The following is a 22,691-nucleotide window of genomic DNA, read 5'->3' on the forward strand; positions in this document are numbered from 1 at the left end:
AATGTTTCCCTCTTAGATAGGACCAACAATTAAATGTGAATCCATTAACTATTCTATTTCCACAAGCTTTTGTTTATGCCAAGTTTGGCTGCCGCCATCTGTGAGAATAATTTTTTTTTCAATTTAATTTTTGTGTTTATTCCACTGTTCCATCTTTTTCCTAAATAAATATACTAATATGAACAAAAATAGTTAATATTTATTGAACCCTTATAATGTGCCAAGCATTATTCTAAGTGCTTTACATTTACTGACTCATTTGCTGTATACATTTTAATTCAGTAATTGTCACCATACCTCTATAAGGTTGGGGCAGTTATTTCCCCTGCTTTGCAGACGAGGAAAACATTACATATATTACAACTTGCCCAAAAACACACCACCAGGAAATGGTGGAGCCCAGTTTCAACCTCGTCTGGCTCCCGGTCGTATACTGCTTCCTCGATTTTAATGAGTATAGCATACTATATATGTAGATCTCAGATATTTTGTACATTTGCTGTTTCAGCCACTTGTACTTGTTTGTGCGGGTATTTCATCTAGTTCGCTCTTAGGACTGTAAGCTTCCTGAGAGGAGAGAATCTGGCTTTTTCCCTTTTCAGCTCCTCCCAGTGTTGAGGTCTTAGCTTTGCTTGTGGAAGACGCTAAGCCACGCAAGCTGACTGATTGGCAGCACCTCAGTGATGCTTTTGTTTGAGCCAGAGATGAAGTCTCAGTGCTCTCAGACCTGCTTTGTTTGCTTCTCTTTCAGAAAGTCCAACTGTCATGCTGTCTGCTGGCAGCTTTTCCTCCCCCTATGAACACCTCAGCCAGCCTGAGACAAAGCGCATGGTGGAGCACTACACAGCCTACCTTAGTGACAACACCCGCCTCATTGCTAATCCGGGGCTCAAAGTGAGTGCTTGCCTGGGGTCCCACTTCTGGTATACTCCCTCCACCAGCCCAGGAGGGGGTTGCTGGTGGCAAACCTTAGAAGTGGGAAGCCCAGCTCTGGATCTGTGCCTCTCAGCTGGAGAGCCAGAAAGGCGGAGTGTGTGGCCCAGGGAAAGCTGGTCAACGATGACCCTTCTGATGGATTAAGAAGCCCTGGGGGCCAAATGAAGGATCTCTTTCAGATGTCAGATACACTGGGGTTTCCAAGGTAGGGGGTTGTGATTTAGAGACCGGTGGAACTTTCCCAGTCCCATTTTTCCCAGGGGAAAGAAGTGCCCACTGCTGTCTGTTGAGATAAATATGATGAAGTTTAAGGAGCAAAGATTTAGCTGTCCTTTTCTTTTTGTGTTTTAATGCACTTCACAGTAGGGTTTTTCCCCTTAAACGGAGAAAACCTTGCTAGGGCAAATAATTGAGTAATCACACATCAACTGACTCCGTATTTCACTGGGCTTTTGTTTTCACCAAGTTAGGCCACATCCATCTGCTATGGAAAGGTTTTTAAGAAGTAATTGGACTTGGCTTCTCGGCAAGAGAGCCTTGGAAAGCCCTGCCAGCAGCCCACTCTCTTTTCATGTGAGTCTTAAAGGATCCCTGCTATGTCTGCTTTTGTTTCCCAGTTCTCTGTCAGAAATGAAGTAATGGCTACCAGCCACGTCACAGATGAATGGATGACACAAATGGAAATGAGTAGCCTGAACACTTACATTGTCCGCCGTTACATAGCAACACCCAATGGTGTCCTCAGAATTTATCCTGGTTCCCTCATGGACAAAGCATTTGATCCCACTAGGAGACAATGGTGAGTTTTAGGGGCTTCCTTTATCAAAGGTTCCCCCCAAATCCTGGAGAGACATAAGTACCTACAATAAAGCAACTTCAGACAGGCACATTAAAGAAGATACGTTCATGGCAGTGAAAACATGTTTTGGAATAGTTTTGTTTTATTTTTTAATGTATCACTAACAACAGCTTTGTGGGTTTCCTCTGGCTACAGTGTTTTTATCTCTTCATTGAAATTTTGAGACTGAATGCCTTACACGTGGCCATTTCAATTCCTAGTGGTTTGCTTGATTCCTACCTCATGGACAGTGTTTCCACAGTGGATATACTTAATTTTTCACTGCAGGTGATTATGGCATGGAATTATATAACTCATGTATGACCTATGAAAAATGAACACATGTAAACTCAGAAACATTCTTTTATTTCTCGGCTTTATTTTTACTCTGATTTTCAGAAACAAAAGCTAGCCAGGTGGTATAGTGACTTGGGCATAAAAACAGGATTTCTAGTTTTGTGCCGCTTAGCGACTGAGTCAGTCATGAGTTGGCTATTCTTATTGCCACTTCCCCACCTTTACTAATCCAGGGTGCATTTTGATGTGCCCAGCTGTATTTGTTTCTCCTTCATTCATTAACTCCTTTTTATTTTAACCTATGAAACGTCTGCGTTGTAGATCTTACAATAAGCTCAGATATGTACTGAGTTCAGTGTCTGTTTTAAAAAAAGGGAGTTTCAGATTCTCTTGACTTCTTGTGTTGATGCTACAGTCAGACAAAAGATAAGAACATTTTGAATTGTAATGTAACATAGACACAGTTTATAATAAATACTTTGAGTTACAAGCTCACTTTTCTTTGAAATTTACAGAGTGGTTGTTTATACACTACAATAATGTGACTTTCTTTGGTCTCCATTAGGTATCTCCATGCTGTAGCAAATCCAGGCTTGATTTCTTTGACTGGCCCATACCTAGATGTTGGAGGAGCTGGCTATGTAGTAACCATCAGTCACACAATTCATTCATCTAGGTAATATTTTAATTAATTTTTCAATCATTTTTTAAACATATTAAGGATATTTTGAAATTTTAAATAGAATAATAGACACCAAGGATTAGTGGCAAAAACATTCACCTTTGAAGTGAGGCCAGCTGGGGTTTGAATGTGTTCTTTAGCTGTGTAATGTTGGATTCCTTGAGCTTCCGCAGACATCTGTAAAATGGAGGTAAGACCTACCTCAAAGGTTACCATGTAAGATGAGTTGATGAAAGGCTCTTAGCCCTATTCAGGGCCACCATGATGATGCTTATGAAAAAGAAGAAGAAAGATGTTAAAGATTCAATATCACAGTTGGTAGAAATGCCCACCTTAAACTAACAGAAGAAATATCAATAGGAGCCTGATATATCATTGTCTGAAAGTGTTTTCCCAATAAAGGAGCATTTAGTGAAGAAAAAATATATTACCACCTGTATGTGGATCAGACACTTCAGAAATACATAGGAGGTTTTTTTTGGTTGTTTGTTTTCCTTTGTCCTTGCATTGTCTCTTGAAAAATAAAAAAGTTTTTTGAAAATTGATTTTCCAGGAATGCTATAAAATGTCAATATCACTGTAAATATATTTACAGGAAACCTCGCCTTTGAGGTTTCTGTTCAGCCAGTATTTAAGCTTGAAATGTCAGTAGAATTTGGGTGGAGAGGCAGGTCACATTGTTTTAATCCATCCCTTCATTATACAAATAGCTGCTTTTCCCTAGCAACCAAGAAAGACTGTATTTTGACTGGTACCTATAATGAGGCCTTAAAATTTATAGGAGACAGATTTTCTTGCTCAGCTTTATGCTTTTCACCAGTGCTCATTATATATCAAATGATTGAATTCAGTAGAATTCTTCCAACGCCAGGTTCATTGGGAGCAGGAGTTGGGAAGCAGTATGGTATGGAATTTCAATGTCATGACCTGTGTCTCCATGGAGTGCAGGGCCCTGCAGCCAGCAAAATCTTGTCTCCTTTGCAGGGCACAGTAATATGTTTGTCTATGTCAGCGGCTCCCATCATATAATATTTCACATATAAACAAGTAAATACTCATTTCAAACAGATCCCTTCAATGTTTTCCTTAACAGACCATCTATCGGGCATACGCCTACTAATGTCTGAATAACAAGACTTGTCATCCCTCCAATGTATTCTAATCATCTGAGAAAAAGTAAACGAAGGCTGATTCTTCGAGAGGACAGCAGCCACCTTGGTCTTTGATGACAATGAAATGGGCCAGAACTGGGCTCTGGAAGATGTGGTTACAGTGGAGAGGGCAGGCACAAACCCACTTGTATCTCAGTCTTTAGATGTCCTATCAGACTTCCCCAAACTGACAACTCATCAGTAACAGCCATTAGCTTTCCCTTCTGTACACTCTTCTGGGAGAGGAAGGGGTGGATTTTTAGGCTCATATATGTGTGTACACCTGTTTTTGTCAGAGTTTGCATAGGTGGAAGGATTTTGATTTGGTTGATTTACAAATATTTATGATGTTAATCCAAATGAAGCATGATGGAAATATGATGTGCTTCCAAGTGAGGCAAACCTGGGTTCAAATCCTATATTTAGTTACTTAATATAGTATATTTAACCTATATAAGTTTAGCTATTGGGGTTTTGCAGCAGAGTGAGAAATGGCAGTTTAAATTCCATCTTCTGGCCTCCTGTCCTCAGTGAGTGTGGATTCCCTGGAATAAGAGTCTGTTCTTGCCCTGGTCGACATGCAGTCCCATGGACCTGACAATTTGAGCGTTTGGTTTAGCTGAGCATGATTTTTACGATTTTTAAAGCTGTGTATTTTCCATTTGACATAGTTTAGTATGAAAGTCAACTGCTTCTTCCCAGGCTCAGTCAAAGCAACAGCAGCTTTGATGGATGTATTGAGAGAGAGGCTTTGCAAAGGTAATTTTTTTCAAGTGATTTTTGACTTCATGTGCCAACTTGAGAACCCAACCCCCTCCTACAATGTAATTCCAGTCTGAACAAGTAGATTTTCCATTTATTAGTTGTGTGACTATATGCGAGTTCCCTCTTTGCCCTGGTTTCTTCACCTGTGAGAGATAATACAGCTGATTTCACAGGTTTAATTTAAGAGTTAAATAGTATACATAAAGCTCTTAAAACAGTGCCTGGCATGTAGTACCAGATGCTGTCAAGGGAATTCCAACTTATGGCAACCCCATGTATGTCAGAGAGGAGCTGTGCTCCATAGGGTTTTCAATGGCTGATTTTTCAGAAGTAGATCACCAGGCCTTTCTTCCTAGTCACTTCTGGGTGGACTTGAATCTCCAACCTTTCAGTTAGCAGGCAAGCTTGTTAATGGTATGTATCACCCAGGGACTCCGGCATGTGGTATGGGCTCAATAATTTTTAAATAATTATTATTATGTCCTATGACTTCTCTGAACCTCAGGTGTAAAGCAGAGGTAATGCCCATATTAAACTGGTATAATGTGATTTAGAGATGACCCGTGTAAAATGCTGAGTACTGTACTTGACAATGTCGAGTCCCAAGTAAATGGCAGTTGTTTTTATTGTCGTGCTATCCATGCTTTAAGAAACCCTATGGGGCAGTTCTACTTTCCTATAGGGCTGTTGTAAGTCGGAATCAACTCAATAGCTATGGGTTTGGTTGTTTTTATTTTATTTTTTTTGTTTTTATTTATGCTTTAAATTTCTGGCATTTTATTCAGCAAGACAAAGAGCTTAAGCTAATGGTCAAGTGGTCGTGAAGCACTCCCGTTCACGCCTGGTTTTCAGAAGTGGTTTGGCTGATAGTTTGGGGAGGGCCTTTTGATAAGAGGAGGGGCTAGACATTGAGCCCATTTCCTGCCTCTTTTTCCAGTTCAACACTCACTTATCAGTTACTCATGGTGGCTGTGCTGCCTTGTGATTCTTCTATGGGCGTGATTAGTGGCTTGAGAATCTTGGTTTGCATTCTTTGGAGAATGATCAAGCTGATAGAGATGAAGTTCAGTTATTGATTAAGGGACTGGTTAGACAAGTTTTTAGCAGTGAAAATCTCACAAAGTACTGCAAACAGCCTGGTTCATTGTACTGTTTACTTAGAAATACAGGTTTGGTTTCATTTTCTATGGCATTCTTTGTGAATTGCTACAGCAACGGTGTACATGTCTGAAATACAGGTAAAAATATGAATGCTAGACTTATGTAGGCACTATGTTACTTCAGCATGTTAATCCTATTGCTGCAGGTGGCAGTCGTACAGGAGAAGCTTAAAAACAAAATTAGCATATTCCAAAAACCTTAAATTATATTTCTCAATGAGGGACTATGGTATTGTACAAAGAGTTAGATCTCGGTACTGGTCTTTATACCATAAACAAAAGGTGATCAGTCTTATGCAAGGCTCGCAACCATTCTAAGTAAGCCTAATTTTCCCTTTATAAAATGGGAACTATAATTCCTTTCAAGCTTCTTCACAGGCAATTAAATAGGTTGGGTAGAATTGCTTGGAAACTTTTGAATGCCGTGCAGATCTAAGAAGGCAGTATAACTTAGAAGTTAAAAATATATGCTTTGGAGTTAAAACACTGGGTTTAAATTCCTGCTTCTACTAGTTATTCACTGTGTGACTTTGGGCAAATACTTCATCTCACCAAGCTTCAGTTTTCTGGAAATGATAACACCTCATAAGGTTGCTGTGATAAATAATTGAAATACTGCATTCAGATGCCTACCAGAGTGTCTATAAATTGTGGACATTAAGTAAATGGGAGCTTTACTATTATCATAATGATGAATATCATTTAGACTCATCACTCCTTGCTGGACTACCAGAGAGGTTTAAAATTCATTGACTTATATTTCAGCAAAACACTATTTGCTACAAAGCACAAATCCCGCATGCGATAACAGTCTTGAATTTCTTCCAGGGTGGAATTTAAGTTACTTTAGTAATGATAAAGGCTCCTGTTGAGGCGGTAACTTCTTACAGGTTATCCCACAACATGGTCTCCCCTAACCCCAGCTACCCAGCTTTGACAGCAAAGCTCTGATAGAAATTTCTCTATGGGTCGCAATTACTTTTCTAATGGTTTTACTGTAAGATAAATTAGTATCAGTGTTGACTGTAACCAGAATGAGGCAGTTGTCTACATGACAAAGCTGATTGCAATCTGAAGTCTAGAGTTCTTTTTTATTTTATTTTTTTACTGTACTTTAGAAGAAGATTTACAGAACAAAATAGTTTCTCATTAAACAATTAATACACATATTGTTTTGTGACATGGGTTGTCCACCCCACGACATGCCAACACTTTCCCCTTCTCAACTTTGGGATCCCCATTACCAGCTTTCCTGATGCCTGCTGCCTTCTCATCCTTGCCCCTGGGCTGGTGTGCCCATTTAGTCTCCTTTTGTTTTATGGGCCTGTCTAATCTTTGGCTGAAGGGTAAACCTTAGGAGTGACTTTGGTACTGAGTTAAAAGGGTGCCCAAAGGCCATATTCGGTGTTTCTCCAGTCTCTGTCAAACCAGTAAGCATGGTCTTTGTTTTTTTGGTGAGTTAGAATTTTGTTCTACATTTTTCTCCAGCTCTGTCTGGGACCCTCTATTGTGATCCCTGTCAGAGCAGTCTGTAGTGGTAGCCAGGCTTGTGCTGGATTCCGTCTTGTAGAGGCTGTGTTACTTGTGATCCATTAGTCATATGGACCAATCTTTCCCTTGTGTCTGTGATTTTCTTCATTCTCCATTGCTCCAGATGGGGTGAGACCAGTGGAGTATCTTAGATGGCCACTCACAAGCTTTTAAGACCCCAGATGCTACTCACCAAAGTAGAATGTAGAACATTTTCTTTATAAACTATGTTATGCCAATTGAGCTACATGTCCCCCAAGATCATGGTCCCCAGCCCTCAGCCTAGTAATTCGGTCCCTCAGCGAGTTTGGATGTGTCAATGAAGCTTCTATGACCTTTCCTTGGTCAAATTGTGCTGGCTTCCCCAGTATTGTGTACTCTCTTATCCTTCACCAGAGTTATTTAGTGTTTTTCCCTCCCTACCCGTCTCCTCCCTATAACCATCAAAGATTGTGTATGTGTGTAAACCTTTTCGTGAGTTTTTATAGTAGTGGTCTCATACAGTGTTTGTCCTTTTGTGATTAACTTATTTCACTCAACATGACGCCTTCCAGATTCATCCATACTGTGAGATGTTTTACAGATGCGTCATTGTTCTTATCTTTGTGTAGTACTCCATTGTGTGTAGGTACCATAGTTTGTTTATCCATTCATCTGTTGATGGGCATTAGGTTGTTTCCATCTCTTTGCTGTGAATAATGCTGCAGTGAACATGAGTGTGCATATGTTATTCGTGTGATGACTCTTACTTCTCTAGGATATACACCTAGGAGTGGGCTTGCTGGATCATACGGTATTTCTATTTCTAGCTTTTTAGGAAGCGCCATATCATTTCAAAATGGTTGTACCATTTTGCATTCCCACCAGCAGTGCATAAGAGTTCCAATCTCCCTGCAGCCTCTCCAACATTTGTTATTTTCTGTTTTTTTGATTTGTACCAGTAATGTGTTGGCGAGATGGTATCTCATTGTAGTTTTGATCTGCATTTCTCTAATGGCTAGCGGGAGCCCTGGTGGCATAGTGGTTAAGAGCTCAGCTGATAACCACCAGCCGCTCCTTGAAAATCTTCTGGGGCAGTTCTACTCTGTCCTGTAGGGTCACTATGAGTCATAACCAACTCCACGGCACCTAACAACAACAATGGCTAGTGATTGCGAACATTTATTTCTTCATGTGTCTGTTAGCCGCCTGAATGCAAAGACTAGAGTTCTGATGTTCAAGAAGTATATTTTACATTGGGAGTTTCTTCTGAGCTTTCCAATTAATATTTTTAAGGTTTTTGTCCATAACAGTGGCTTTTTTTTTTTTTTTTTAATTTATAAAGAAATCAGATGGGTAGATGATGGTAATGCTGTGACTCTTAGAAAGTCCCATGTTGGTTAAACCCTGCACACTCCCAGCCACAAGAGTAAAGAGGTCCATTGGCCAAATAATCCATGGCCCTCCAACCACCCATGAGCATAGACTGAAATAAAAAAACAAGGTTCCAAATGAGAAGTCCATACTTTTGATATGTCTAGCAGTTTCTTGGGGTATGTTTTCTCTGAAAAAGTAATAATTTCATTCTCAGTCCAGACTTGAGCTTTAAGTCCTCACTGTTTAGTTTTCTTTAGAGTAATTACCCGTTATTGAGTATTTACTATATGTTAGGCACATCATTAAGCACTGTAAACATACTATATCTTACTGAATCCCGATAACAGCTTTATGATATAGGTACTAATTTATCCATTTCCAGATGAGAAGACTGAAGCTTAGAAAGGTTAAGTAGCATCCCAAGAGCTACGTAGATAGAAACCAACAGGACCAAGATTTGACCTCAGATACATTTGATTCTAGAGCCAAAAAGTTAGCATCATGTTTTACTGCTCAACTTTCTCTTTCTCTACTCCCCTGGTTTTGAGAGTAGTTTTGTTGAATGGAGAAAGCACTGGTCTATGAATCAGAACATATTCTAGAATACAAGCTTTGCTTTAAGTAGAACCAGCTTTAGTGTTATGGAAAGAACATTAGAGAGGCATTGCTCCTACTAAGTTTTGTGTGACATTATACTAGTCAGTTAACCTCAATGAGATTTCAGATTACTTGTCTATAGAGATTTGTTGGAAGGAGCACTAGTGGCCATCCATCCAACCTCCCACTCGATACCTTTCCCCCATCAGAGCCCCATGTTCTGGCCAAAGGATGGTCCAGCTTCTCTCTGAACTCCTGTAGTATCAGGGGATTAATTATATTCCATGGCATGTTAAAAATACATATACTTACCAGTCTTAAAGTTTTCTTGATCAATTAGTTGATCTTTTTTGTAGGGGTGAGAAGTGGGAAAGAACAGTTGGAATGTACTGCTGATACTATAATATGTTCTTATGATTTAACATAGCTTTTACCTTTAAATAAGAAATGCCTGTTGTTCTCATTGATCCTTTTCATATAAAGTACGCAGCTGTCTTCTGGGCACACTGTGGCTGTGATGGGCATCGACTTCACACTTAGATACTTCTACAAGGTTCTGATGGATTTATTACCAGTATGTAACCAAGATGGTGGCAACAAAATAAGGTAAGCCCTTTAGGGACACCATTTCCCTTCTGGTTGCCTAAATATAAAGAAAAAGATATCAGGTATCTCTACTTGAATGGCATCCACAGAGTCATTGTCAAGATCACAAATCCAGTCCATGGCTTGGGTGTTCTATTAAGAAGATTTTTGTTCTTTTTCTTTCCTTTTTCTAAGATACATGCTGTTTATGATTTAGACAAATAAACTCAGCTCATAACAAGGAGCGTAACCGTGCTTAGAATGCTCCAACAGTTCTTGTTTCCCCAGAAGCCAGCAATTAGAGGTTTCCCGCATCTTGGGTACGAGAAAGACCAGAGGGTACTCTTGCGTAGTACTTTTGATGTTAACTTAGTTATTAAACCAAAGTCTTTGTGAAATTTTCAGATGCTTAGACCACTCTTTTTACATTTCCCCCAGAAAGAGGCTCATGGAACTAAAAATCTTTGCCTCCTGAATTTCAAAAGAAAATGTCTGGTCAAACCAAGTGCATTCCCTTAATTTAATGCAGGCCACTTTTTAAAATAGCTTTCTTAGTTCACTGTCATGGCCCATACTTCCTGTCACTGCTGAATTTGACATTGGCCCTGAATGGGGGAATGCAGGATTCATGGCAAACTGATATGACTAATGTAGAGTAAAATAGAATAGAATGTAGCCTTGATTAAAGCAATTCTAGCTTTGCTTATTTAGTATTTCCATCAAATATATTTTTATATGTCCCCCAAATGTTGTATTTTATGTGTGTTTATCATCAAAAGAAAAGAAACTTTTGATGGTTTACTTAAAGCATGTGCCTATAAATAAGTCCACTTTCTTTGGGATCTCCTTTCCCTGAAAAAAAGAATAAACTTCCCACTTTACATCCTTGCAAAAAATCTTTGAGTCCACCTGATTTCTATTGGACAGGCACATTCTGTGTGAACCGTGTAGGTGACCTCAGAGTCAGGTATAACTCTCAGCCTATATCCCAGGTGATCTACCACCTCAAGAGTAATGGATCTGTCTACCTGTGTGCCAGGCATCCTTCACTTTTTCAATGACTATTTATTGAGAACCTAAGATAAATGCAGTTTGTTTCAGAGCTAGCAAGATAAATGCTCTCTGGAAGTATAGAAGAACCACTTATATGAATGAGGAATGCCATTTGTTTTGGTACAGGTGCTTCATAATGGAGGACAGGGGTTATCTGGTGGCACATCCAACCCTCATTGACCCCAAAGGACACGCACCTGTGGAACAACAGCACATCACCCACAAGGTATTTGCTGGGAGGCTGATAGCTGAGTTCTCCAACAGCCTGCGGCTCATTACATGGCATGTCTTCTGTTCTATTTGACCTTGTTAGGAGCCCCTGGTAGCCAATGATATCCTGAACCACCCCAACTTTGTGAAGAAAAACCTGTGCAACAGCTTCAGTGACAGAACTGTCCAGAGGTTTTACAAATTCAACACTAGCCTTGTGGTAAGTTGATTCCTCAGCACTCTCATTCCTCAGCCTATGATAGAATGTGAAATGGGATAATGGTTAATGTCTGAGTATTCTGCCTTAGAATCACAGAACTGTAGGAGTGACAGGGATTTTCGTCCAGCTCCCCAATTTGACCGTTGCGGGATATAAAGCCCGGAGTAGGGAAGTGAATATTTTAAGATCTCACACTTGTAATTCTGTTCGGTTTTGTTTGTTTAAAGACTCACCCAGTCTAAGGCCCTTGGAATGTCTGCTGAATCTGTTTTCCCACACTCTTGTATAAATATATGTGGCACTATGTGCTCCTGTCTTCCTGTCTTCTGGAGACCATGCAGTCATCTTAAACCCTTAAGGCCAGATGAGGTCAGTCCTTGGTTGTCCACCATACTAGATGGGAGCTGGTATGTAGATCATCCAGAAAATAATTTCTCTCTTAGTTTAGGATACTCTGTACGATTTGAGGTGCAGCAGATTTACCCTGATGTGGTGAAAGATCCTAGGGACATTCTTATTGATTTGCAAATAATCTTAGCTGGGATATAAAACTAAAAAGAGGAATGACAGAACCAGTATTCAAAAAGTTATTTACAGGAAGAAAGATTTTTCACTCAGAATATGCATGTATGTCATTAAATGTGTAATTAAAAAATTAATTTTGAAAATGTATTGGGTTAAATTGAAAATTCTAAATTTAGCCTTAAAAAAGCAACTGCAAAAGTACTTGTCTGGTGGAAGAGAGGAGTTTAAAAAATGAATATATTAATGCAATAATGTGTTTAAACAAAGGAAGTAATTATTACTCTCTTCAGATCCCGTACAATTCTGAGCAGCGCTTTCTTAAAGGGTATGTTGACACACTGGAGTCTAGTCAAAGGAAGGTTGCTAGGGAAGGTTGTCATAGGAAAGTCTGACTTATTCTGTGTATCTTCTATCATTTGTACAATGGTTTCCTTAGCTCTTCGGCAGACAAAGCCAGAATACTCAGGTAGAAATTTTTCAGACAGGCAAATTTTAGTTCAATATGAATTAGAATACTTTCTTAACAGCCCCAGTTATCCCAAAAGGGAATTGGAGCATTCCTGGTTATTCTAAAAAACAGGATGATAATCCTGTATTACTGCTTATATTGTAGAGGTGGGCATCTTCCAGGCAGTAGAAAATTTGTCTGGACCTCTAAGAACCCAAGCAATCAATGACATGACTCTTAGTGTTAGGCTTCTCTTCACCACACATCTGTAAGACATGAATGACATGGAAACTGACATAGGGTTAAATTTGCCTAGTGCGTATAACACACATGCGGGAAAATGATTATGCACAAACTCATACTGGTTTTGAACCTTTGGTTTTCCAATATGGTAGACAAATTTGGCAGATCAAGAAGATGGCTACCACATTTCCTTATTATAGAATGATGCAGAGGATACTTGCTTTGGTTGGATTGTTTGAATATTTTGGAAGCAGGAGCCTGTCTTAAAGAGGCTTTGGTTTTTAAATAATTCTTTTATTCTCTAAAAGAAAAGTTATCCAAGAGAGAAAAAAAATGCATGTTTTCTGGTTGATTAAGTTTCCCTTTGAGTTCATCTTTACCTGAAAGTTGTCTTTTATTGCTTCTTGGAGTTATTTCCTTTGTTATGTCATATTGTTAATTGATTTAAAAAAGAAACCAGGTTATATGCACAGCTATAAAAATTTATTTCTGTATAAGCATAAATAAAAGAACAAATAATTTATATAAAACTGTTTAATGGGAATTATCTCTGAATGATGGGATTATGGGTATTTTTTATTTTCCATCATTTTAACAGTGACCATGTATTACTTTTATATTAAGCTATTTTCAGTAGACAGTTGAAGGGTTGTTTTCACCAAGATAGGGCAGGGTCTCTGCATTGCTGTCTGTCACTCCTGACACTACTTGGCTGTTCCACAGGGGGATTTGACAAACCTTGTGCATGGCAGCCACTGTTCTAAATACAGACTGGCGAGGATCCCGGGAACCAATGCGTTTGTCGGCATTGTCAACGAAACATGCGATTCTCTTGCCTTCTGTGCTTGTAGCATGGTGGACCGGCTCTGTCTCAACTGTCACCGGTAAAAACATGATGGGTTGTGTTCTGTTTACCACCCTATTTATATTTTAACAGATGCCAGTCATTTTGAAGTGGCATCTGCAAAATAAACTGAAAGTACCTGCGCGTGTGCTAGAAAAAAGGAAAGTGCCAGTTACAAAAGCCTTTAGAGCTATGCCATTTGCAGCATCCTTGTCCTAAGAGCAATGGATTAAGGCCAATTGTGTATTTAAACCTTTGGTAAGAACTTCCTTTTTACTGTCCCTTTTAGCTAGCTCAGGGTTTCTTTGTTTTGTTTCCCGGAGTGTGAACAATATGTAGTTTGTCACTGACACTCTGCAGAGTAACTTTCTGCTTTTCAGAATGGAACAAAATGAATGCGAATGTCCTTGTGAATGCCCTCTGGAGGTCAACGAATGTACTGGCAACCTCACCAACGCAGAGAACCGGTAAAAATTGACACCGTGGGCTCTCATTTATAGATTTGTTTTGGGTTGTGGTATAAGAAGGTGATTCAATCTAATGATGGCAGTGTTTAGTGAGCCAGATTCCAAGTTCCCTAGTGCCTTAAAATGAAGTCTGCTTTCAGGTTTAAACATAATTCTCGTGTAAGTGTAAAGAGTATATGCGCTATCTCCAAACAATAGGAGAATGTAACACAGTTACTAAGTGCCTACCACATGTCGGGTACTTCATACATATATGTCACTTACTTTTCAAATTAACCCTGTGATAAATATGCAAGTACCTTTCACACATATACACACATGCTCACACCTAATTCAATATTATTTATATTGTAAGACCAGTTAAATAAATTGTGGTAAATCCATTCTATAGAATTTAAATAAAAGACAATGAAGTATGTGTGTGTATACTAGCATATGTTTATTTAGGCAAAGAAAAAAAATGTCTAAAAGAATCCTCGCTAAACTGTTAACAGTGGTTACCTCTGAAAAGTGAGATTTAGAATGGAGAATGAAGGAAGATTACATTCACTTTTGATTTTATGCATTCAAGTTTTGTTGAATATTTATGACTTCCTAATTTGTTTCAATATTATTTCTATTACACCTAAAGATGAAGACATTGAAGCTTAGAGTAGTTAAGTAATTGGCCCAAGGTCACGTTAAGTGACAAAGCCAGGATTCGAACTCAATTCTCTCTGACCACCATTAACAACAACTCCACGGAGCTGCCCTACAGCCATTCAGACAGCCCTCCAGCCAGGGCCATGATGAGTTTAGAATGGGGATGGCGTTGGTCCTAACCTTCATACTTGCTTTCTGCATAGAAACCCAAGCTGCGAGGTCCACCAGGAGCCAGTGACATACACCGCTATTGATCCCGGCCTCCAAGATGCTCTTCATCAGTGTGTCAACAGCAGGTGTAGTCAGAGGATGGAAAGTGGGTAAGCAGTGCCCTGTGCTTATTTCGGGTCACCGTGATGGCTGCGGCAGTGACTGGCAGCCTCACTGAGCTTTCCCAGCCAGTATACATTTGTCCCTTTCTTGATGTTTTAAAAAGATACATCAGTTTCTCAGCTCTGACACTGATTTCCAAAAGCCTTTTTTCTACCAAGTTTAAGGTTGTCCACGCCATTTGATTCTCCTGTTTCAGTTAGTTACAGCTATTTGGCATTTGTGCCGTATGTTAATAGCCTCATCTGTGGATGGGAAAGTTATTCTGGAGTTGAAAGAAGTGTGAGGGGACATGGCATGAAGGAGCAAGGGGGAGGGGGCAGGAAGTCGGAGTGGGAACCAGAAGCAGAGCTCAGTGGACAAGCTGTATGTGTGGTATTTTCAAGGCTACCAAATTTCCTTTCTTGGAAAGCAGATCTGCTGCATGGTAGTTTTGAAAACTGAAAACCGTGTGTCTCCTGCCCCTCTTCTCTAGGGTATTTGAGACTAGACATCTGGGCAATAGTGGCTGTGGTAGGCTAATGGAAGGAGGGATGGTGGTGGTGATGAATGTATTGTAGCTGCAATTGATGGAAAAAAAATGGGTAGAAGGAGTGAGTAGAAGGGACAGCCAGTTCTCCTTTTGGTGTGTAGTTTAGCAGACGGACAGTCTGACATCAAATTGTTTATTTGGGGTGTTATGCAATAGCCCAAAGTTAATTAAATTTGAGAAACACTGCAGATAGTCTCTTAGAGAATCATGATGCACTTAAATATTAAAAGTTTTAAGAAATTGGTAATAAAATATCTGTTTAACTGTCCTAGTATTTCCCCAACTTATTTTATCTTTTTTTTTTTAATGACCACATATTTGGGGATGTTAGACCAAAGTCTAACAAACCTTGGGGCCATTTGATCTTTTAAGATGATTTTTTAGTATCTCTGCACTAATCCATGATGTGTGGGTTTAATAGTTTGATTCTTAGAGAGCAGTTTTATTTCTTTCATTTCCAAGTTGTTGAGGGCTTAAAACGGCTTTCTCCATTGCTGTTCTCATTTTATAAGGAAAAGAAACAAAAGTTCAAGGAGTTCACAGTACTAGTAAATAATGGAGCTCTTGAGATTTGTCTGATACCCAAGTCCATGCACTCTACCCTGCCCCATGCTGCCTTCTGGAACTCTCAGTATATCATCTTTCTCGCAGGGACTGTTTTGGTGTGCTGGATTGTGAGTGGTGCATGGTAGACAGCGATGGAAAGACTCACCTGGACAAATCCTACTGTGCGCCCCAGAAGGAATGCTTCGGGGGGATTGTTGGAGCCAAAAGTCCCTACGTTGATGATATGGGAGCAATAGGTATGTGTGTGGGGAACCCAGAACAATGAGGTTCTTGAATACACATTTTCCTGCCTGCATTCTAGGACAGAAATCTTAAAAATGATCTTCTGCTCTACTTCCCCGATCCCTTTGCCAGTGGTTTTTAGTTACAAAACCAAGGCAGATAATTACCTTCAGAGCTGGCTAGATAGAATGTGCAGAGAGAGTGAACAACTAGCTGTCCTGCCAAATTTTGCTGGCCTGGAATTCATTCCCATAAAGCTTGTTCAGAGAAATATCAGGCCTGATTTCCACATGGCTGAACTCTAGAGCCTGTCTGAATGGGAGTCCCAGCTGTCAGAAGCTCTGGGCCAGTTATGCACAGAGTGACCACTGCATGTCTGTTTTCTGCTGCTACTTTCCCTCATGACTTTTCTCAAGCAGAAGTCTTATGGCTACAAATCAGTATTTAGAGTCTTGGGGTCAACAGAAGCCAGAGCTACCCAATGCAACTGGAACAGTTAGTGGGAGGGGCTCTGTAGGGAGGAGAGCCCCTGGGCTCAAGCTTCAAGACCTGGAAAATACTGCCCAGGAGGCTGTATCCCTCTGCTGAGATTTTCTCGGTGTCATTCTGGAATTAACACTGACGCCTAAAGCTTTAGCCCTTGCGTGACACAAATGGTTAAGCACTTGGCTACTAACCGAAAAGTTGGTAGTTTGAATCCCCACAAAGGCACCTTGGAAGAAAGTCCTGGCAATCTACTTCTGAAAGATCACAGCCATTGAAAACCCCATAAGGCACAGTTCTAGTCTGACATACATGAGATCGCCATGAGTCGGAATTCACTCAATGGCAACTATTGTTTTTCGTTGTTTTATTTTTACTTAAAGCTTACTTGGCAGGGGAGTCAAATTTTTAAATCTTTAGTTAATACCTTGGTTTTTAACATCTCCCTACATTAGTGTGTCTGTAGAAGAAAGGCTCACGTAAGGAAAGGTTTGATCTCACGTTTTACTGCTGAACCAGATGAGGACATAGTTGAAGTGACCTTTTTCCAAGAAAGCACTAAATGCCCACCACCATTTTCCTATCTGAAAATGCAAATGGTGTTTTAATGGGAACCCATAAGCTTTGAAATTTGATCTGTTTGGCACATATGTATTGTACCCGGTGTCATTTATTGCAGTAGATCAGTCACGTGACCCCCCGAAAGGCCCGTATTGCATTCACCTCTGTACTTGGGGAGTTTCCTCCTCTTTCAAGAATTACTCATACCCCAAGGAGCCAGGACTCTGTTAGCACTGGATGCTGCATATTTAGATGGTTCTCATCTATTCATTTGCCTTACCGGTCCTTGCCAATTGTGCTTTCACCCTGCTTAGCAACCAGGATTTTAATTTGAGAACCAGGGACTCAACGAAGCCATTGCTTCCAGATTCTGGTGAGCCTTCTTTGAGAAATTCAAAGCTTAAAGCAGCTGTTCTTACTTATCTTCCCCAAGTCCCTTCCAGGCCTGTTCCTTTCCATTTCTCACACACACCCCTCCCACCAGCCCTGCCTCCTCTCACATTTGGGAAATATTTACGACATCTGTTTGTTTGTTTTAATGAAGGCGATGAGGTTATCACATTGAACATGATTAAGAGTGCTCCCGTGGGTCCTGTGGCTGGAGGTATTATGGGATGCATCATGGTGCTTGTCCTTGCTGTGTACGCCTACCGCCATCAGATCCATCACCGGAGTCATCAGCATATGTCTCCTCTTGCTGCCCAAGGTGAGCTAAAAATGAATCCCAAAGCTCCTCCAGGAGGCAGCAGCCTCACTTGGGTTGTTCAAAGACGGGAAGGAAAATGGCCAGTTGTCCTCATAGCTAAGGAATTACCAGAATGGTGCTACTTTTTTCAGCTTCCATAGAGTAGATTCAGAAATCCCCAAAGCCTGCTTTTCTCCTTTAGCCCGCTGCTCAGCCTTAGTGCCAAACCCTGTGAGTTCCATTTGGATTCCCCAGAAAAATCTCTAGAGCTCCTCTCTTCTTACACAGTATTAGCCTGTAGCCAGCCTCTGTAATAAGCCAGTCCCAGGGGCTGGGATGCTGACTGGAAAACTTTGTTCTTCACTAAGGTCAACTACCCTGCAGTTCCAAAAAGACAGGTGAATCCAGATGTCCCAGATCACAATTGGCAAGAACATGAATCTGTTACACTGCAGCTGTTATCGTGCAGTGTGAGTGCACACACATTTGAATAATCACATCTCTTAAAAAAGGATAAGTAATCATGGCTTCAATACTAAGAGGTTTTAGCATGGTATCTGTGCTTGTTTGCAGGGGCCAAGCCATTTAATGCCATACCCATCATTCCCTGAAGTCCCCCAGCATGGCTTGACCTGACCTTTGTGGAGATAAAGCTAACTCATCATCCTTCCTGGACTCAGTCAGGAGCCACTTAGCTCACCATTGCAGCAGTAACGATGGGTTCTTTTGGGGATGTTTCACTATGGCCACAGTTGTGAAGGCAGATCATGGGATAATGTTGCCTGATTTAGTAACAAGGATATCACAAAGGCTTTCCTGGTGGTAAGATTTGGCTGGACTGAGAATGACTGCAGTCCAGACTTACCTTATGCCTGGCCTTTGTAGGACCTTGTAGCCCGATTTTATAAACATAGCAGTGATTTTAGCCCCTAGTCGTCCTGTTTCGGGTATTTGAGTATTCAAGATCTGTTGACCTCAATCAACTTCTTTTCTCCTCTTTCTTCTAAAACCCATTTCCGGTGTCTCTTGATTATGCACTTCTTGTTCCTCCTCTTCTGATTCCTGCTTCCTTCCCTTAAAACATAAAAATAAAAGAATTGGCATCGGTTCACTCTTCTCCAAAATAGGATTCACTCTTGGTGGAATGCTGTCACCCAGACATCAGACAAGCACTCGGCAGGGTATTAAAGCGGGTGATTTTGTTTGATTAAATAGTCGTGTTTCTCTCTTTTCAATGATGGGTAGAAATGTCAGTGCGTCTGTCCAACCTGGAGAATGACAGAGATGAAAGAGATGATGACAGTCACGAAGACAGAGGCATCAGTGAGTATTCGGCTGCCTCGCTGCGGAGTGTCGGCAGGAGGCTAATCCAGAATGAATATTCTTTCTTATATCCTTTTGGCTTATATTAAAATTTAAGGAGCTTTAACATGGTGGGTGTTTTCTTTCTCCCTTTTCCTTTGGGAATGAGTGTATCAATGTTTGCTTTGTTTTAGAGAATTTCAAAAGATTGTATAATGTTCTTTGTTTTTTGTATTAAGTGCTTTGGCATAAAACAGCTCACCCTACCTTTGCCTTCTCTCCTCCTCATTACTTTCCGACATAGTATTTTAGAAAGGGAATCTTCCAGTGTGCATTTTTTAATCCCTTAAATAGTACATACAAGTCAGGAAAAAAAAGGAGAGCATTTTCTTTATCAAAAGAGAGTTCCGTTAGTGTTGAGCTACCCTGGTCTTAACAAGTACCTAGAGCATCGCTTCTTGATGCCTGTTGGAGATACGTAATTAAGTACCCCTCACTGTACCAGTTCAAAGGCTAATCCTCAGAATTTTTAAAAAATTACTTATTCTAGCTCTCCAAAGAATAACTCTCCCAACGTGTGAATGCACTTGCTCAGAGCAAATGTGCTCGATCTAATAAAGATACCTGCGTAAGACGGAGCATTAACCGCCCTTACCTTCCCACAGTCAGCAACACCCGATTCATAGCTGCGGTCATTGAACGGCGCACACACAGCCCAGAGAGGAGGCGTCGCTACTGGGGCCGGTCGGGAACAGAAAGTGATCATGGTAAGGTCTGGCTTCCTGCATTTGAGGACCTGAGAAACCTGGGGAGTGCCTGTGGGCCAATGCTCACATCCTTTCTCTCCTTCTTTCTGTGCTTAGGTAAATTATTTTGACATAATTTTCAAAAAAAAAAACAGAGCCATGGCTCTGTTTTATAAGAGCCCGTGGGCGGGTTTGCTCACGTCTCAGCACTCCCAGGCATCAGCCACGTGACATCCGGACACACAGATTGCTTCCTAGGTTTCCTTAGCATTCTCACCTCCATAAAGAAAAACTTAGGTTGTCTAAATGGAACCTGCTTTCCACCCCACTTGATTCTCAGTAAACCGGCATCTTCTGAGGTCCTGCTACCCAGTGCTGCTAGTTGGCACACACCAGCATCATTAAGGGTGCTCCCAGCTACATGCTCTTGGCACATGACAAGAGTCCATACATGCTGTCTTCTGGCATTTCTCTGCCCTGACATCCAGCCTTGGCTGCGGGGGTAAGGGAAGAATTCACCAAGGAGGCATCATTTGGACTGAGCCTCAAAGGATGACCGAAGTAAAGTTAGGGGCAAAGGATTTTAGAAGCAAAGGACTAGTGCGTGCAAAGGCAGGGCATTGTGTAACGTGGTGCCTGTAATATGCTCTGGAAGAAGCGACTATAGACATAGCTGAGACTAGGTTTGGGGCCAAACTGTGAAGAGGCACCAGATGCTGAGACTAAGACTTGCCCATAGCACATGGCCTCTCACCTTCTCAGTGTCCTTATCACTCATTGTGACAAAGAACAGCAGATCTAGTCTCTAAGCATCACTGTCCTAATTCCACAAAAATATAACAGGAGTATAGGACTTTTCTTGTAAACTCTTTTCATTTCTCAAGATTGCTGTTTAATTCTCCAGAAATCTCTATTTTCTTCCCAAAGTCAGGTCTTTTTTTTTTTTTTAAGCATAAATAATGCATTTATGCCTCTTTGACTCAGCTTTCTCCACATCTACCTTGAAAAAAAAAATCTTCAAACAGTGTATGCTAAAAAATGAAAAAGTGAATATTCGTCAAAGCAACTAGTATTCCCTTTATACTGTAGCCAGGATTCAGGCTCCCTTTGGGGAACAGGAGAAGCTAAAGAGGAAAACAGTGTTTTGTCAATTGAAGTCTGTTAATCTGGACTGGGAATGACATTGTTCCCATTAACTAAAGAGAAACTTTAGTTTTCTATGGTGAATCAAAGCAGAAGTTAAATTTTTCAGTTTCTTTTGGCTTTCTGGCTTTTTTCCCTAAAAACCTTTGAACCTGCATAAATTTCTTCTGCCAGGCAGTTCTGTGCCTCTTCTCCTTTGAATAATAAAACAGGTTTGAGGCTACTAAAGTTCAGCAGAAATAATTTCTTAGTCAGCAGAAACACTGAATCCTTTTTTTCTCTCTCTCCCCCAGTAGCAATTGCATCAATACCAACTTGGAGCTCTGAGTGACGTTTCAGATGTCCCATTAGCTCTCCCACTGTCTTAGTAAAATGGCATATGAAGCAACATTTTAGATGAAAGGAAGGGTGCAGTGTCAGTATCTGAAATCCAAGGAATCTTGCTAAGGGCTTGGTTTCTTTCATTTTTCACAATAATTGGATCCCTCTTATCCCCAAGGAATGAAAAATAGTTTCTCATGCAGACAGAATGCAGCACCAAAAGAAATAGAAGACATTGACGTTCCACAGAATTCCAAATGCACCACAAAATCAATAGCGTTTAACTGCAGGTTGTCATCTCCCTAAACCTGTACAGTGGGTCACGAAAAGCCGTGGCATCAGGTTAATTGTCCCTGGGATGCTAGATGATAAGCTGTACCTATACATTAAAGTGGGTAAGAGTTCAGCCGCTAACAAAAACGTCAGCAGTTTGAATCCACCAGCCACTCCTTGGAAACCCTATGGGGCAGTTCTACTCTGTCCTGTAGGGTCAGTATGAGTCAGAAATGACTCGACAGCAATGGGTTTTTTTTTTTTAATACATTAAACAGGAAAATCTAATCTAATTGTTTCAGCAGCACGCTTCTTGCGTGTATTCTATTTGGTGGATTTATTGGGCGCCTGGTATTTGCTAGGCACTGTGGAGAGAGTTAAAGATGGGGGCATGTCATTTCTGTGAGGCTGTGTGATATAGTGGAAGAGCTTATGAGATAGGATCCAGCAGAGCTTGCTTTGAATCCTACCTCTCCTCATTTTTACAAGCTGTGAGCCTTAATGAAGCTGCTTTGGACCTCAGTTTTCTAGTAATTAAAACAGGATTGAAAATTCTATTTCAACACTAACGTTCATTGTTATTCACAGTAGCCACAAGGTGGGTACAACCTAAGTGTCCATCAACAGATGAATGAATCAACAAAATGGAGTATATACATACCATGCAATGTGATTCAGCCATAAAGAGAAATGAAGTTCTGATACATCCTACGACATGGATGAACACTGAAAACATTATGCTGAGTAAATTAAGTCAGACACAAAAGGACAAATATTGCTATGATTTTATATGAAATGTCTAGAATGGGTAACTGTATAGAGACAGAGGAGTCCCCGGGTAATGCAAACACGCTCAGCTGCTAACGCGAAGGCTGGAGGTTCAAGGCCATCCAGAGGCACCTCAGAAAAAAGGCCTGGCAATCTACTTCTGAAAAATCAACTGTTGAAAACCCCATGGAGCACACTTCTGCTCTGAC

General features: G+C 40.6%; 1 protein-coding gene across 2 annotated transcripts in view; it reads left to right on the plus strand.

Annotated features, from left to right (window-relative positions):
• Positions 1–22,691, plus strand: part of CACHD1 (cache domain containing 1) — a 275,041-nt gene that overhangs the window by 243,622 nt on the left and 8,728 nt on the right. For both annotated transcript variants that reach the window (XM_004369017.3, XM_012555422.1), the window contains 13 exons: positions 752–894; positions 1,554–1,735; positions 2,637–2,747; positions 9,796–9,918; positions 11,077–11,176; positions 11,264–11,380; positions 13,320–13,480; positions 13,821–13,907; positions 14,753–14,869; positions 16,063–16,214; positions 17,789–17,950; positions 19,175–19,252; positions 19,897–19,998. In XM_004369017.3, coding sequence (XP_004369074.2) covers positions 752–894; positions 1,554–1,735; positions 2,637–2,747; positions 9,796–9,918; positions 11,077–11,176; positions 11,264–11,380; positions 13,320–13,480; positions 13,821–13,907; positions 14,753–14,869; positions 16,063–16,214; positions 17,789–17,950; positions 19,175–19,252; positions 19,897–19,998 — 1,635 coding nt within the window. The remainder of the gene's footprint in view (positions 1–751; positions 895–1,553; positions 1,736–2,636; positions 2,748–9,795; positions 9,919–11,076; positions 11,177–11,263; positions 11,381–13,319; positions 13,481–13,820; positions 13,908–14,752; positions 14,870–16,062; positions 16,215–17,788; positions 17,951–19,174; positions 19,253–19,896; positions 19,999–22,691) is intronic.

Source organism: Trichechus manatus, unplaced genomic scaffold, assembly GCF_000243295.1.
Source record: "Trichechus manatus latirostris isolate Lorelei unplaced genomic scaffold, TriManLat1.0 scaffold00003, whole genome shotgun sequence".
Taxonomy (NCBI): Eukaryota; Metazoa; Chordata; class Mammalia; order Sirenia; family Trichechidae; genus Trichechus; species Trichechus manatus.